Source organism: Oncorhynchus gorbuscha, linkage group LG01 (genome assembly GCF_021184085.1).
Source record: "Oncorhynchus gorbuscha isolate QuinsamMale2020 ecotype Even-year linkage group LG01, OgorEven_v1.0, whole genome shotgun sequence".
Taxonomy (NCBI): Eukaryota; Metazoa; Chordata; class Actinopteri; order Salmoniformes; family Salmonidae; genus Oncorhynchus; species Oncorhynchus gorbuscha.
In genome coordinates this window covers 504,380-519,167 of record NC_060173.1, presented here as the reverse complement: position 1 = coordinate 519,167, position 14,788 = coordinate 504,380, and the positions used below count along the sequence as shown (strand labels likewise).

The 14,788-nt window shown below is 44.2% G+C and overlaps 1 protein-coding gene across 1 annotated transcript in view; it reads right to left on the bottom strand.

The window, feature by feature from the left end:
• LOC124037801 (transient receptor potential cation channel subfamily M member 1-like) overlaps positions 1 to 12,428 on the bottom strand; it is a 126,447-nt gene extending 114,019 nt beyond the window's left edge. The window contains 1 exon segment of the mRNA XM_046352914.1: positions 12,342 to 12,428. Within this exon segment, the coding sequence (XP_046208870.1) occupies positions 12,342 to 12,428 (87 nt within the window).
• Between the last annotated feature and the right edge of the window lie 2,360 nt (positions 12,429 to 14,788).

Below are 14,788 nucleotides of genomic sequence, written 5' to 3'. Positions count from 1 at the left end.
TCAAGTATATCTGACCAAATTATGAAAGACAAGCATTGTAATTTTGAATTCCGTAAAGTATATGTGGAAGAGGTGAAAAAAAGTATTGTTGTCTATCAACAATGACAAACCTCCAGGGTCTGACAACTTGGATTGAAAATCACTGAGGATAATAGCAGATGATATTGCCACTCCTATTTTCCACATCTTCATTTTAAACCTACTAGAGCGCTTGTGCACTCAGACCTGGAGGGAAGCTAAAGTTATTCCCCTACCTAAGAATAGTGAAGCCCCCATTACTGGGTCAAACATCCGACCAATCAACCTGTTACCAACACTTTATAAAGTTTTGGGAAAAATGGTGCTTGACCAGATACAATGTTATTTTACAGTTAACAAATTAACAACAGATTTTCAGCACGCTTATAGGGAAGGACATTCAACAGGCACAGCACTTACAGAAATGACTGGGGATTGGCTGAGAGAAATTGATGATAAAAATAATGTGGGGGCTGTATTGTTAGACTTAAGTGATACTTTTGACATTACCGAATCTTGTCTGTAGCTGGAAAAATGTATGTGTTATGGCTTTACACCCCCTTCTATATTGTGGATGAAGAGTTACCTCTCTAACAGAACACAGAGGGTGTTCTTTCACGGAAGCCTCTCCAACAAAATCCAGGTAGAATCAGGAATTCCCCAGGGCAGCTGTCTTGGTCCCTTTTTAAAATATTTTTGACATGCCACTGGCTTTGTGTCTATGTATGATGATGACTAAACACTTTGCACGGCAGCTACCACAGTGAGTGAAATGACTGCAACACTTATTAACAAAGACCTCAGGAGGCTGAAGAAATTTGTCTTGTTACCAAAAACACCCACAAACTTTTACAGATGCACTATCGAGAAGGCAAGGTCAGTACAGGTGTATCAAAGCGGGGACCGAGAGACAGAATCTGTTTTTCAATCTCAAGGTCATCAGACTGTTTAACAGCCACCACTAACATTGAATGGCTGCTTCCAACAACTGATTCAACTCCAGACAGTTTAATAATGGAAATATTGATGTAATAAATGTATCACCAGCCACTATAAACAATGCCACTTTATATAATGTTTACATAGCCTACATTACTCATCTCAAATGTATATACTGTACTCTATACCATCTACTGCATCTTGTTTACATACCCTACATTACTCAACTGATATGTATATACTGTACTCTATACCATCTACTGCATCTTGTTTACATAGCCTACATTACTCATCTCATATGTATATACTGTACTCTATACCATCTACTGCATCTTGTTTACATAGCCTACATTACTCATCTCATATGTATATACTGTACTCTATACCATCTACTGCATCTTGTTTACATAGCCTACATTACTCATCTCATATGTATATACTGTACTCTATACCATCTACTGCATCTTGCCTATGCCTTTCGGCCATCACTCATTCAAATATTTAATATTTAGCGCTGCTCTACATTCTAAACAGCGCTATCAACTAGGCAGGTCCTACAGGCCCTAGTTTCTACCTTCTTAACAACACTATCAACAAGGCAGGTCCTACAGGCCCTAGTTTCTACCTTCTTAACAACACTATCAACTAGGTAGGTCCTACAGGCCCTAGTTTCTACCTTCTTAACAACACTATCAACTAGGCAGGTCCTACAAGCCCTAGTTTCTACCTTCTTAACAACACTATCAACAAGGCAGATCCTACAAGCCCTAGTTTCTACCTTCTTCACAACACTATCAACTAGGCAGGTCCTACAGGCCCTAGTTTCTGCCTTCTTAACAACACTATCAACAAGGCAGATCCTACAAGCCCTAGTTTCTACCTTCTTAACAACCCTATCAACTAGGCAGGTCCTACAGGCCCTAGTTTTGTTGCACCTGGACTACTGTTCAGTCGTGTGGTCAGGTGCCACAAAGAGGGACTTAGGAAAATAGCAATTGGCTCAGAACAGGGCAGCACGGCTGGCCCTTGGATGAACACAGAGAGCTAATTTAATCATTTGCATGTTAATCTCTGCCGACTCAAACTGGAGGAGAGATTGACTTGATCACTACTTGTATTTGAGAGGTATTGACATTTTGAATGCAAAGAGCTGTCTGTTTGAACTACTGGCACATAACTCAGACACCCATGCATACCCCAAAATACATGCCACCAGACGTCCCATCACAGTCCCCAAGTCCAGAACAGCAGCATCTAATTGGCAAACAAATAATATATCCTGTTGCCGAGTCACGTTATCCTTACCTATACGTACAAATCTACCTAAATTACCTTGTACCCCATCACATCGCCTCAGTACTGGTACTCCCTGTATATAATCATGTAATTACCTCGTACCCCAGCACATTGACTCAGTACTGGCACTCCCTGCATATAGACATGTAATTACCTCGTACCCCTGCACATCAACTCAGTACTCCCTGTATATAGTCATGTTATTACCTTGTACCCCTGCATATTGACTCAGTACTGGTACTCCCTTTATATAGACATGTTATTACCTCGTACCCCAGCACATTGACTCAGTACTGGTACTCCCTGTATATAGTCATGTTATTACCTTGTACCCCTGCATATTGACTCAGTACTGGTGCTCCCTTTATATAGACATGTTATTACCTCGTACCCCTGCATATTGACTCAGTACTGGTACTCCCTGTATATAGTCATGTTATTACCTTGTACCCCTGCATATTGACTCAGTACTGGTACTCCCTTTATATAGACATGTAATTACCTCATACCCCAGCACATCGACTCGGTACTCCCTGTATATAGTCATGTTATTACCTTGTACCCCTGCATATTGACTCAGTACTGGTACTCCCTTTATATAGTCATGTTATTACCTCCTACCCCTGCATATTGACTCAGTACTGGTTCTCCCTGTATATAGTCATGTTATTACCTTGTACCCCTGCATATTGACTCAGTACTGGTGCTCCCTTTATATAGACATGTTATTACCTCGTACCCCTGCATATTGACTCAGTACTGGTACTCCCTTTATATAGCAATGTTATTACCTCGTACCCCTGCATATTGACTCAGTACTGGTACTCCCTGTATATAGTCATGTTATTACCTTGTACCCCTGCATATTGACTCAGTACTGGTGCTCCCTTTATATAGACATGTTATTACCTCGTACCCCTGCATATTGACTCAGTACTGGTACTCCCTGTATATAGTCATGTTATTACCTCGTACCCCTGCATATTGACTCAGTACTGGTACTCCCTTTATATAGCAATGTTATTACCTCGTACCCCTGCATATTGACTCAGTACTGGTACTCCCTGTATATAGTCATGTTATTACCTTGTACCCCTGCATATTGACTCAGTACTGGTGCTCCCTTTATATAGACATGTTATTACCTCGTACCCCTGCATATTGACTCAGTACTGGTACTCCCTTTATATAGCAATGTTATTACCTTGTACCCCTGCATATTGACTCAGTACTGGTGCTCCCTTTATATAGACATGTTATTACCTCGTACCCCAGCACATCGACTCGGTACTCCCTGTATATAGTCATGTTATTACCTTGTACCCCTGCATATTGACTCAGTACTGGTACTCCCTTTATATAGACATGTAATTACCTCGTACCCCAGCACATCGACTCGGTACTCCCTGTATATAGTCATGTTATTACCTTGTACCCCTGCATATTGACTCAGTACTGGTACTCCCTGTATATAGTCATGTTATTACCTCGTACCCCTGCATATTGACTCAGTACTGGTACTCCCTGCATATAGACATGGTATTACCTCGTACCCCTGTATATTGACTCAGTACTGGTGCTCCCTTTATATAGACATGTTATTACCTCGTACCCCTGCATATTGACTCATTACTGGTACTCCCTTTATATAGACATGTAAATACCTCGTACCCCAGCACATCGACTCGGTACTGGTAATCCTTGTATATAGCCATGTTATTACCTGGTACTTATTTTTTTATTTCACCTTTATTTAACCAGGTAGGCAAGTTGAGAACAAGTTCTCATTTACAATTGCGACCTGGCCAAGATAAAGCAAAGCAGTTCGACAGATACAACGACACAGAGTTACACATGGAGTAAAACAAACATACAGTCAATAATACAGTATAAACAAGTCTATATACAATGGCAAAAAAGGCCATGGTGGCAATGTAAATACAATATAGCAAGTAAAACACTGGAATGGTAGTTTTGCAATGGAAGAATGTGCAAAGTAGACATAAAAATAATGGGGTGCAAAGGAGCAAAATAAATAAATAAATTAAATACAGTTGGGAAAGAGGTAGTTGTTTGGGCTAAATTATAGGTGGGCTATGTACAGGTGCAGTAATCTGTAAGATGCTCTGACAGTTGGTGCTTAAAGCTAGTGAGGGAGATAAGTGTTTCCAGTTTCAGAGATTTTTGCAGTTTGTTCCAGTCACTGGCAGCAGAGAACTGGAAGGAGAGGCGGCCAAAGAAAGAATTGGTTTTGGGGGTGACCAGAGAGATATACCTGCTGAAGCGTGTGCTACAGGTGGGAGATGCTATGGTGACCAGCGAGCTGAGATAAGGGGGGACTTTACCTAGCAGGGTCTTGTAGATGACATGGAGCCAGTGGGTTTGGCGACGAGTATGAAGCGAGGGCCAGCCAACGAGAGCGTACAGGTCGCAATGGTGGGTATTATATGGGGCTTTGGTGACAAAACGGATTGCACTGTGATAGACTGCATCCAATTTGTTGAGTAGGGTATTGGAGGCTATTTTGTAAATGACATCGCCAAAGTCGAGGATTGGTAGGATGGTCAGTTTTACAAGGGTATGTTTGGCAGCATGAGTGAAGGATGCTTTGTTGCGAAATAGGAAGCCAATTCTAGATTTAACTTTGGATTGGAGATGTTTGATATGGGTCTGGAAGGAGAGTTTACAGTCTAACCAGACACCTAAGTATTTGTAGTTGTCCACGTATTCTAAGTCAGAGCCGTCCAGAGTAGTGATGTTGGACAGGCGGGTAGGTGCAGGTAGCGATCGGTTGAAGAGCATGGATTTAGTTTTACTTGTATTTAAGAGCAATTGGAGGCCACGGAAGGAGAGTTGTATGGCATTGAAGCTTGCCTGGAGGGTTGTTAACACAGTGTCCAAAGAAGGGCCGGAAGTATACAGAATGGTGTCGTCTGCGTAGAGGTGGATCAGGGACTCACCAGCAGCAAGAGCGACCTCATTGATGTATACAGAGAAGAGAGTCGGTCCAAGAATTGAACCCTGTGGCACCCCCATAGAGACTGCCAGAGGTCCGGACAGCAGACCCTCCGATTTGACACACTGACCTCTAGCAGAGAAGTAGTTGGTGAACCAGGCGAGGCAATCATTTGAGAAACCAAGGCTGTCGAGTCTGCCGATGAGGATGTGGTGGTTGACAGAATCGAAAGCCTTGGCCAGATCAATGAATACGGCTGCACAGTAATGTTTCTTATCGATGGCGGTTAAGATATCGTTTAGGACCTTGAGCGTGGCTGAGGTGCACCCATGACCAGCTCTGAAACCAGATTGCATAGCAGAGAAGGTATGGTTAGATTCGAAATGGTCGGTAATCTGTTTGTTGACTTGGCTTTCGAAGACCTTAGAAAGGCATGGTAGGATAGATATAGGTCTGTAGCAATTTGGGTCAAGAGTGTCCCCCCCTTTGAAGAGGGGGATGACCGCAGCTGCTTTCCAATCTTTGGGAATCTCAGACGACACGAAAGAGAGGTTGAACAGGCTAGTAATAGGGGTGGCAACAATTTCGGCAGATAATTTTAGAAAGAAAGGGTCCAGATTGTCTAGCCCGGCTGATTTGTAGGGGTCCAGATTTTTCAGCTCTTTCAGAACATCAGCAGAATGGATTTGGGAGAAGGAGAAATGGGGAAGGCTTGGGCGAGTTGCTGTTGGGGGTGCAGTGCTGTTGACCGGGGTAGGAGTAGCCAGGTGGAAAGCATGGCCAGCCGTTGAAAAATGCTTATTGAAATTCTCAATTATGGTGGATTTATCAGTGGTGACAGTGTTTCCTATCTTCAGTGCAGTGGGCAGCTGGGAGGAGGTGTTTTTATTCTCCATGGACTTTACAGTGTCCCAGAACTTTTTTGAGTTAGTGTTGCAGGAAGCAAATTTCTGCTTGAAAAAGCTAGCCTTGGCTTTTCTAACTGCCTGTGTATAACGGTTTCTAGCTTCCCTGAATAGCTGCATGTCATGGGGGCTGTTCGATGCTAATGCAGAACGCCATAGGATGTTTTTGTGTTGGTTAAGGGCAGTCAGGTCTGGGGAGAACCAAGGGCTATATCTGTTTCTGGTTCTAAATTTCTTGAATGGGGCATGTTTATTTAAGATGGTTAGGAAGGCATTTAAAAAAATATCCAGGCATCCTCTACTGACGGGATGAGATCAATATCCTTCCAGGATACCCCGGCCAGGTCGATTAGAAAGGCCTGCTCGCTGAAGTGTTTCAGGGAGCGTTTTACAGTGATGAGTGGAGGTCGTTTGACCGCTGACCCATTACGGATGCAGGCAATGAGGCAGTGATCGCTGAGATCTTGGTTGAAGACAGCAGAGGTGTATTTAGAGGGGAAGTTGGTTAGGATGATATCTATGAGGGTGCCCGTGTTTAAAGCTTTGGGGGGGTACCTGGTAGGTTCATTGATAATTTGAGTGAGATTGAGGGCATCAAGTTTAGATTGTAGGATGGCTGGGGTGTTAAGCATGTTCCAGTTTAGGTCGCCTAGCAGCACGAGCTCTGAAGATAGATGGGGGGCAATCAGTTCACATATGGTGTCCAGAGCACAGCTGGGGGCAGAGGGTGGTCTATAGCAGGCGGCAACGGTGAGAGACTTGTTTTTAGAGAGGTGGATTTTTAGAAGTAGAAGTTCAAATTGTTTGGGTACAGACCTGGATAGTAGGACAGAACTCTGCAGGCTATCTTTGCAGTAGATTGCAACACCGCCCCCTTTGGAAGTTCTATCTTGTCTGAAAATGTTGTAATTTGGAATTAAAATTTCAGAATTTTTGGTGGTCTTCCTAAGACAGGATTCAGACACAGCTAGAACATCCGGGTTGGCAGAGTCTGCTAAAGCAGTGAATAGAACAAACTTAGGGAGGAGGCTTCTAATGTTAACATGCATGAAACCAAGGCTATTACGGTTACAGAAGTCATCAAAAGAGAGCGCCTGGGGAATAGGAGTGGAGCTAGGCATTGCAGGGCCTGGATTCACCTCTACATCGCCAGAGGAACATAGGAGGAGAAGAATAAGGGTACGGCTAAAAGCAATAAGAATTGGTCGTCTATAACGTCTGGAACAGAGAGTATATACTTATGGTATATACCCATACTTATGGTATATACCCATGTTATTACCTCATACCCCTGACTCGTACTGTTACTTTGTGCATATAGCCATGCTATTACCTGGAACCTCCTCTATATATCAATATTATTACCTGGAATTTCCTGTAAATATTCATGCTATTTCCTGGTACTCGCTGTGTACAGCCATGTTATTACCTGGTACTCCCTGTACATACCCATGTTATTACCTGGTACTCCCTGTACATGCCCATGTTATTACCTGGTACTCCCTGTACATGCCCATGTTATTACCTGGTACTCCTGTACATGCCCATGTTATTACCTGGTACTTCCTGTACATGCCCATGTTATTTCCTGGTACTCCCTGTACATGCCCATGTTATTTCCTGGTACTCCCTGTACATGCCCATGTTATTACCTGGTACTCCCTGTATATGCCCATGTTATTTCCTGGTACTCCTGTATATAGCCATGTTATTTCCTGGTACTCCTGTACATGTTATTTCCTGGTACTCTCTGTACATACCCATGTTATTTCCTGGTACTTACTGTACATGCCCATGTTATTTCCTGGTACTCCCTGTACATGCCCATGTTATTTCCTGGTACTCCCTGTACATGCCCATGTTATTACCTGGTACTCCCTGTATATAGCCATGTTATTTCCTGGTACTTTCTGTACATAGCCATGTTATTTCCTGGTACTTTCTGTACATAGCCATGTTATTTCCTGGTACTTACTGTACATACCCATGTTATTACCTGGTACTCCCTGTACATACCCATGTTATTACCTGGTACTCCCTGTACATACCCATGTTATTACCTGGTACTTCCTGTACATACCCATGTTATAACCTGGTACTTCCTGTATATAGCTATTGTTTTACCTGGTACTCCCTGTATATAGCCATGTTATTACCTGGTACTCCCTGTATATAGCCATGTTATTACCTGGTACTTCCTGTATATAGCTATTGTTTTACCTGGTACTCCCTGTACATAGCCATGTTATTTCCTGGTACTTCCTGTATATAGCCATATTATTACCTGTATAGCCATGTTATTACCTGGTACTTCCTGTATATAGCTATTGTTTTACCTGGTACTCCCTGTACATAGCCATGTTATTTCCTGGTACTTCCTGTATATAGCCATATTATTACCTGGTATGCCCTGTACATAGCCATGTTATTACTTGGTACGCCCTGTACATAACCATGTTAATAACTGGGACTCCCTTTATATAGCCATGTTATTACCTTGTACTTCCTGCATATAGTAATTTTATTACATTGTACTTCCTGCACACAGCCATGTTATTTTTACTTGGTATTACTATTCACTGTGTATTTATAACCCCTGTCACTTTCTATTTATTATTTTTTTTATCTTGAAGTCTGCATGGTTGGAAAATGACCCATAAGTAAGCATTTCACTGTTAGTCTACACCTTTTGTTTACAAAGCATGTGACAAATACATTTTTATTAGATTAGAACTTATGAAGGAGATGCTGAGCACAGCCAATCACTAACACTACAGGCAGAATCACCTGTTGAACATCAGCCAATCACTAACACTACAGACAGAATCACCTGTTGAACATCAGCCAATCACTAACACTACAGGCAGAATCACCTGTTGAACATCACCCAATCACTAACACTACAGGCAGAATCACCTGTTGAACATCAGCCAATCACTAACACTACAGGCATAATCACCTGTTGAACATCAGCCAATCACTAACACTACAGGCAGAATCACCTGTTGAACATCAGCCAATCACTAACACTACAGGCAGAATCACCTGTTGAACATCAGCCAATCACTAACACTACAGGCAGAATCACCTGTTGAACATCAGCCAATCACTAACACTACAGGCAGAATCACCTGTTGAACATCAGCCAATCACTAACACTACAGGCAGAATCACCTGTTGAACATCAGCCAATCACTAACACTACAGGCATAATCACCTGTTGAACATCAGCCAATCACTAACACTACAGACAGAATCACCTGTTGTACATCAGCCAATCACTAACACTACAGACAGAATCACCTGTTGAACATCAGCCAATCACTAACACTACAGGCAGAATCACCTGTTGAACATCAGCCAATCACTAACACTACAGACAGAATCACCTGTTGAACATCAGCCAATCACTAACTACAGACAGAATCACCTGTTGAACATCAGCCAATCACTAACACTACAGACATAATCACCTGTTGTACATCAGCCAATCACTAACACTACAGACAGAATCACCTGTTGAACATCAGCCAATCACTAACACTACAGACATAATCACCTGTTGTACATCAGCCAATCACTAACACTACAGACAGAATCACCTGTTGAACATCAGCCAATCACTAACACTACAGACAGAATCACCTGTTGTACATCAGCCAATCACTAACACTACAGGCAGAATCACCTGTTGAACATCAGCCAATCACTAACACTACAGGCAGAATCACCTGTTGTACATCAGCCAATCACTAACACTACAGACAGAATCACCTGTTGAACATCAGCCAATCACTAACACTACAGACAGAATCACCTGTTGTACATCAGCCAATCACTAACACTACAGGCAGAATCACCTGTTGAACATCAGCCAATCACTAACACTACAGGCAGAATCACCTGTTGAACATCAGCCAATCACTAACACTACAGACAGAATCACCTGTTGAACATCAGCCAATCACTAACACTACAGACAGAATCACCTGTTGAACATCAGCCAATCACTAACACTACAGGCAGAATCACCTGTTGAACATCAGCCAATCACTAACACTACAGGCAGAATCACCTGTTGAACATCAGCCAATCACTAACACTACAGACAGAATCACCTGTTGAACATCAGCAAGACACTAACAGGCAGAATCACCGGTTGTACATGGAGCAGTGACAGCTCCATGCATGACAATAGACCATTGGTTAGCCAGCTAGTCAACAAGCCAGCCAGCCAGCCAGCCAGCCAGCCAGCCAGCCAGCCAGCCAGCCAGTCAACAAGCCAGTCAACAAGCCAGTCAACAAGCCAGTCAACAAGCCAGTCAACAAGCCAGCCAGCCAGCTAGTCAACAAGCCAGTCAACAAGCCAGTCAACAAGCCAGTCAACAAGCCAGCTAGTCAACAAGCCAGCCAGCCAGCTAGTCAACAAGCCAGTCAACAAGCCAGTCAACAAGCCAGTCAACAAGCCAGCCAGCCAGCTAGTCAACAAGCCAGTCAACAAGCCAGTCAACAAGCCAGTCAACAAGCCAGTCAACAAGCCAGCCAGCCAGCTCAACAAGCCAGTCAACAAGCCAGTCAACAAGCCAGTCAACAAGCCAGTCAACAAGCCAGTCAACAAGCCAGTCAACAAGCCAGCCAGCCAGCTAGTCAACAAGCCAGTCAACAAGCCAGTCAACAAGCCAGTCAACAAGCCAGTCAACAAGCCAGTCAGCCAGCAAGCCAGTCAACAAGCCAGTCAACAAGCCAGTCAACAAGCCAGTCAACAAGCCAGTCAACAAGCCAGTCAACAAGCCAGCCAGCCAGCTAGTCAACAAGCCAGTCAACAAGCCAGTCAACAAGCCAGTCAACAAGCCAGTCAACAAGCCAGCCAGCCAGCTAGTCAACAAGCCAGTCAACAAGCCAGTCAACAAGCCAGTCAACAAGCCAGTCAACAAGCCAGTCAACAAGCCAGCCAGCCAGCTAGTCAACAAGCCAGTCAACAAGCCAGTCAACAAGCCAGTCAACAAGCCAGTCAACAAGCCAGTCAACAAGCCAGCCAGCCAGCTAGTCAACAAGCCAGTCAACAAGCCAGTCAACAAGCCAGTCAACAAGCCAGTCAACAAGCCAGCCAGCCAGCTAGTCAACAAGCCAGTCAACAAGCCAGTCAACAAGCCAGTCAACAAGCCCAGCTAGTCAACAAGCCAGTCAACAAGCCAGTCAACAAGCCAGTCAACAAGCCAGTCAACAAGCCAGCCAGCCAGCTAGTCAACAAGCCAGTCAACAAGCCAGTCAACAAGCCAGTCAACAAGCCAGTCAACAAGCCAGTCAACAAGCCAGTCAACAAGCCAGCCAGCCAGCTCAACAAGCCAGTCAACAAGCCAGTCAGCCAGCTAGTCAACAAGCCAGTCAACAAGCCAGTCAACAAGCCAGTCAACAAGCCAGCCAGCCAGCTAGTCAACAAGCCAGTCAACAAGCCAGTCAACAAGCCAGTCAACAAGCCAGCCAGCCAGCTAGTCAACAAGCCAGTCAACAAGCCAGTCAACAAGCCAGTCAACAAGCCAGTCAACAAGCCAGTCAACAAGCCAGTCAACAAGCCAGTCAACAAGCCAGTCAACAAGCCAGTCAACAAGCCAGTCATTCATTCATTCATTCATTCATTCATTCAGACAGTCAGTCATTCAGACAGTCAGTCATTCAGACAGTCAGTCATTCAGACAGTCAGACAGTCAGTCAGTCAGTCAGACAGTCAGACAGTCAGACAGTCAGACAGTCAGTCAGTCAGTCAGACAGTCAGCTAGTCAGTTAGCCAGCCAGTCAACAAGTCAGTTAGCCGGTCAGTCAGACAGTTAGCTAGTCAGTCAGACAGTCAGCTAGTCAGTCAGACAGTCAGCTAGTCAGTCAGACAGTCAGTCAATTAGCCAGTTAGTCAATTAGCCAGTTAGTCAGTCAATTAGCCAGTTAGTCAGTCAATTAGCCAGTTATTCAGTCAGTCAGACAGTCAGTTAGTCAGTCAGACAATCAGTCAGTTAGTCAGTCAGACAATCAGTCAGTTAGTCAGTCAGACAATCAGTCAGTTAGTCAGTCAGCCAGTCAGTTGGTCAGTCAGACAGTTAGTCAGTCAGCTTGTCAGACAGCAGTCAGTTAGTCAATTAGCCAGTTAGTCAGTCAGTCTGTCAGTCAGACAGTCAGTCAGACAGTTAGTCAGTTCGACAGTCAGTCAGACAGTCAGATAGTTAGTCTCCTCTTACCTTATTGGAGGCACTGGATGCCGAGCGTTTGATGGAAACTCGTTTAAAGGAGCCGCTGCCCCACTTCCCTCCGGCTCCCTTCTCCATTCTCGTGTCAGTTCTCCATGTGTCTGGTAGCACCTCACAGATGGGCCTTGTCTGGTAACACCTTACAGATGGGCCCTTTCTGGTAACACCTTACAGATGGGCCCTTTCTGGTAGAACCTCACAGGTGGACCCTTTCTGGTGGCACTTACAGAAACATAGTCTCTGGTTCTAATTCACAGCAACGTAGCTCAGTATTTTATCTCAGCACAGCATGCCGTGTCAATAGAGACGTCCTCTGTCTGCTGTTTAAAAGTCAGCAGTAGCAGCAGCGAATATTCAGCAGAACTATGGCAGAGCAGAGTCACCGGGAGTCAGAGCAGTGAGAATTCAAGCGTTGGGGAGACAGTCCAGAATAGAGCATCCTATCCCTCCTTTCCTCAGCCCTCTCTGCCGTTCCAGAAGCAATTGACAAAATACAGAGACACAGGATAGAAATCACTAGATGACATGTGGCTGGGATGCAGCTTTGGACCTCTCTCCTCTGCAGTACGGCGCTCTAATCGGGCTTAATGCCACAGCTGTTGGAGCTTCAGTCTAATGGATGGAGATTTAGCAAATGGTTATTGAAGGTAAATCTACTTTGGCACAATGCTGCACACCAGACGCCCCCCCCCCCTACCCCTCACACCACTGCCCCAAAAAAGGCTTATAAAGAGCGAGGGCATGGAGGCTAGGGAGCCAAGAGACCAGGGTTAGCAGTGTCAGAAAGAGTTGTGACAGCCCTAAGTCTCATGCCTGTTGAAATTCAGCATCACTACTTCAAGGGAAATATAGTATTCTTCTAACAAAGATATCTAAATATATTTCAGGATGTTGTGTACCTCTTGACAGAATAGCTTCTGACACCATTTACCCCTTCTAAAATACTTTGACACTATTTACCCATTCTACAATATCTTCTGGAACTATTTATTAATTCTACAATATCTTATCACACTATTTATTCATTCTACAATGTATTCTGACACTATTTACCTTCTGACACTCTGTGCGGCAGGTAGCCTAGTGGTTAGAGTGTTGGGATAGTAACTGAAAGGTAGCTAAATTGAATCCCTGAGCTGACAAGTTAAAAATCTGTCTTTCTGCCCTTGAACAAGGCAGTTAACCCACTGTTCCTAGGCTGTCAATGTAAATATGAATTTGTTCTTAACTAACTTGCCATGTAAAATAAAATAAATATCTACTGACACTATTTTCCCATTCTACAATACCTTCTGATACTATTTATCCGTTCTACAATACCTTCTGACAATGTGTACCGATTCTACAATACCTTCATACCCTTTTACATATTCTATAATGCCTTCTGACATTACTTACATTCTGACACTATTTACCCATTCTACTTGCATAGTGAACAATATCTTTTGACAACACCTCCATCAGGCAGTGGAAAGCAAAGGCTACCTTTTTCAAACAGAAATTTGCATCCTGCAGCACAAACTCCAAAAGGTTCTGGGACACTGTAAAGTCCATGGAGAATAAGTGTCACGGTTCATGAATCTCTCTCTCTCTCTCTCTCTCTCTCTCTCTCTCTCTCTCTCTCTCTCTCTCTCTCTCTCTCTCTCTCTCTCTAGTGTTTGTGTGGGCGTGGTTCCCAATCTCGGCCTGATTGTCCAGCTGGAACCACTTATCTTCCCTTTATATGTTCTGTAACCAGTGTTTCTTGTTGTCAGATCGTTGTTACTTCCCTGAGGTTGTGTTGTTACTTCCCTGAGGTTGTGTCGTGTGTCAGTGCTCATCTCTCACCGCCCTTGTGTGGATTATCTGCTGTGCTCCTTCCTTCCCATCTGGACACACTCCCCTGGATTTCTCAGCACGCTATCACCGGAAGATGCGCTCTAGTCCCTGGGTCGGATTCCGTCTGAGTACAGTCTGTCTGTCCTGTTGCTGCTATAAATCGTATTCATTAAACCATCGTTGCTTGCATCTTGCATCCGCCTCTGTATTGTCACAGAACGATCTGACCAGACCATGGATGCAGCGAGTTCAACGAGTCTGACCGAATTCATTTCCCGCAGTATCACGAGAATGGATCAACAAGAGGAGAACATCTCCAGCACAGGTCGGGCAGTACAAGCCATTGCGACGCAGGTATCCCAGCTGACCCAACAATTACAACATCTGAGGGGTTCCGCTGCGCCACCTACACCGGCAGTTCAACCCGCCCCGCCAGAGCCGGATTCCCAGCTAGAGCCAAGGGCTACCGACACTAGAGGGTTATTCAGGTGATCCTGACTATTGCAGAGCTTTTCTTACGAGATGTTCCATGCATTTCTCGTTGCAGCCACGGACCTTCAACCGTGAACAGTCTAAGGTAGCATTCGTACTCACACTGCTATCAGGCAAAGCGGCTCTTT